At 38.7% G+C, this 2,186-nt stretch overlaps 1 protein-coding gene across 1 annotated transcript in view; it reads left to right on the forward strand.

Moving 5' to 3' along the window:
• The window catches only part of rubcnl (rubicon like autophagy enhancer), a 31,763-nt gene that overhangs the window by 15,025 nt on the left and 14,552 nt on the right, over positions 1–2,186 (forward strand). Inside the window, exons 9-11 of the mRNA XM_014027489.1 lie at positions 1,021–1,060; positions 1,159–1,236; positions 1,457–1,577. Of these exons, the coding sequence (XP_013882943.1) occupies positions 1,021–1,060; positions 1,159–1,236; positions 1,457–1,577 (239 nt within the window). The remainder of the gene's footprint in view (positions 1–1,020; positions 1,061–1,158; positions 1,237–1,456; positions 1,578–2,186) is intronic.

Genomic DNA, 2,186 nt, shown 5'->3' on the forward strand with positions numbered 1-2,186 from the left:
TACATATATGGGATAATAATAAATATTTCTCAGACTTCTAGTGAAGTAATTGTATTAGTATTATTTTTTGTTTGGTTGGTTTTGTTGTCTGGGTCTAAACGATTTTTTAGAGAATCTGTAAAATGAAAGCTTAGGACACATAAAGTGTCAAAGAACTGGATTCACAAGTGTTTTCAGTTTGAGTGTCCGTCCGTCCATCTGTTTTCTGCCGCTTATCCGTGGTTGGGTTGCGGGGGCAGCAGCCTAAGCAGAGAGACCCAGACTTCCCTCTTCCCAGCCACTTGGGCCGGCTCATCTAGGGGAATCCCAAGGGGTTCCCAGGCCAGCAGGGAGACAGTTCCTCCAGCGCGTCCTGGGTTTTCCTCTGGGCCTCCTCCCAGTGGGACATGCCCGGAACACCTCATCTCAATTCAGTCAGTTTGAGTGATGTGTGCAAAATACTGATGACTAAGGGAATCAGGACACATGTCTAATTTATCTGCTACTTCAGGAAACTTCTCTGAAAGTCTAGGTAGTTCAAACAGGGTAAGCCCAACATGTGCACAAACTTTCTTTAAATCTTTATCCTGCTATTTGTCATTTAAATTCACACCAGATCATTTCCCCAATCTGTTTTAATTTTACTGATTGGTTGAATAATTAATGATCAAAGATGGTCATAAAGTTCTGAAGTAATTCAACCTTCATATTTTGTATTTTTTTTTGTATCTGTGACTCTTCATCCTGATTCTGATGCTGTTAAACTGTGTTTAAGTAGTTAATAAATGAGAAGTCATTGTAAATGGTATAAAAACAATGAAGGTGATGTGATGTTTTTGCTATCTTGTGGTGCAGCTTCAGTACTACAAATTTTATTTTATTTTATTTTACTGTTAACCAAGGTCACACAGTAATTTAGTGTCGAAGGGAAATTTCCACAGATTTGGTATTTGCAGTAGAGTGTGGACATTGTAAAATTAGAGTAAATCTGTAATCTAGAGACTGATAAAGGACTTGACTGAGTTGTGTTTCTGCCACCAGAATACATCAAGAAACTTCGATACTGTGACTACCTGGGCAGGTAGGCAAACTAAGGGCCTACTGACCCTCTCTAGTGGGATTCTCTGTAGACATGACTGAATAAATCCAGTTTTAAACCAGTTCTTTTGTCTTTGGCAGGTATTTCTGTGACTGCTGCCACAGCGGCTCTGATGCTGTGATTCCAGGCAGGGTTCTGTGCTGCTGGGATTTCAGCAGGTAAGAAAACAAATAGAATGAAATTACAGATTGTCATTGTTTAGGTTTGACCAAAATAACTTTTCTCACAAGAGGATGATCTTAGTCTAAAACTCAAACACATTTTTTCTAGGAATGTTAGGCCTTTGAGTTTACCAGTGAAACATTGATAAATTAAAAATAAAAATTCAAAGCTCAAATTCCCTGAACAGCAGCTCAGTGTTTTCTCTGTCATCTGCAGGTATTCTGTGAGCGACTTCTCTAAACAGCTGCTGGATTCAGTCTGGTGTCAACCGCTCTATGACCTTACCTGTGTGGGCAAGACCCTGTACAGCAGAGTGAAAGAGCTGGACAGATTCAGGGTGAGTTAATTTAACTTCCACACAACTGTCACCTTGATCTGGGGTTTCTACAGTTGGCCAGGTCTAGGATCAGCAACAGCAGTGGTGGGCAGCGCTAATCCAAAAATTAGCTCCGCAATTTCTAAAGCGCTTATAAAAATATTTAGGTCCACAACTTCAAAACCGCGTATGCCGTAGAAAAGCTAGCGGAAGCTAATTTTAAAGCGCAAGTTCAATTTGAAACTTACTAGCTGATAATTCATGTACAACACATGCACTAGGGTTGCCAACTCAGTCCCTCCGAAATACAGGACAGTTTCTTTGGGGGCGGGGCTTAATGATGTAACATGCCAGTTATGATGTCATCACACAATATTTCTTATTTCCCCAACATTTAGGTTGGAATCCCCATAAACACTATTTAATCTTGTTTCTGTTATTTCTATGTAACATGATGGATTAAAAAGAAGGATTTACAAAACATTTTAAAATTTTCTTTCTTTACAACTTTTCAGCTGCTCAGTAAATAGGATTAAAAAAATGTAAATATAATCTATATATGCTGTTGTGAACAGATTGATACAATAATAAAGACACTAACTTTGAGTCATGTAGTTTAAAGCTAATGAT

This window comes from Austrofundulus limnaeus, unplaced genomic scaffold (genome assembly GCF_001266775.1).
Source record: "Austrofundulus limnaeus strain Quisiro unplaced genomic scaffold, Austrofundulus_limnaeus-1.0 Scaffold653, whole genome shotgun sequence".
In the NCBI taxonomy this organism is placed as follows: Eukaryota; Metazoa; Chordata; class Actinopteri; order Cyprinodontiformes; family Rivulidae; genus Austrofundulus; species Austrofundulus limnaeus.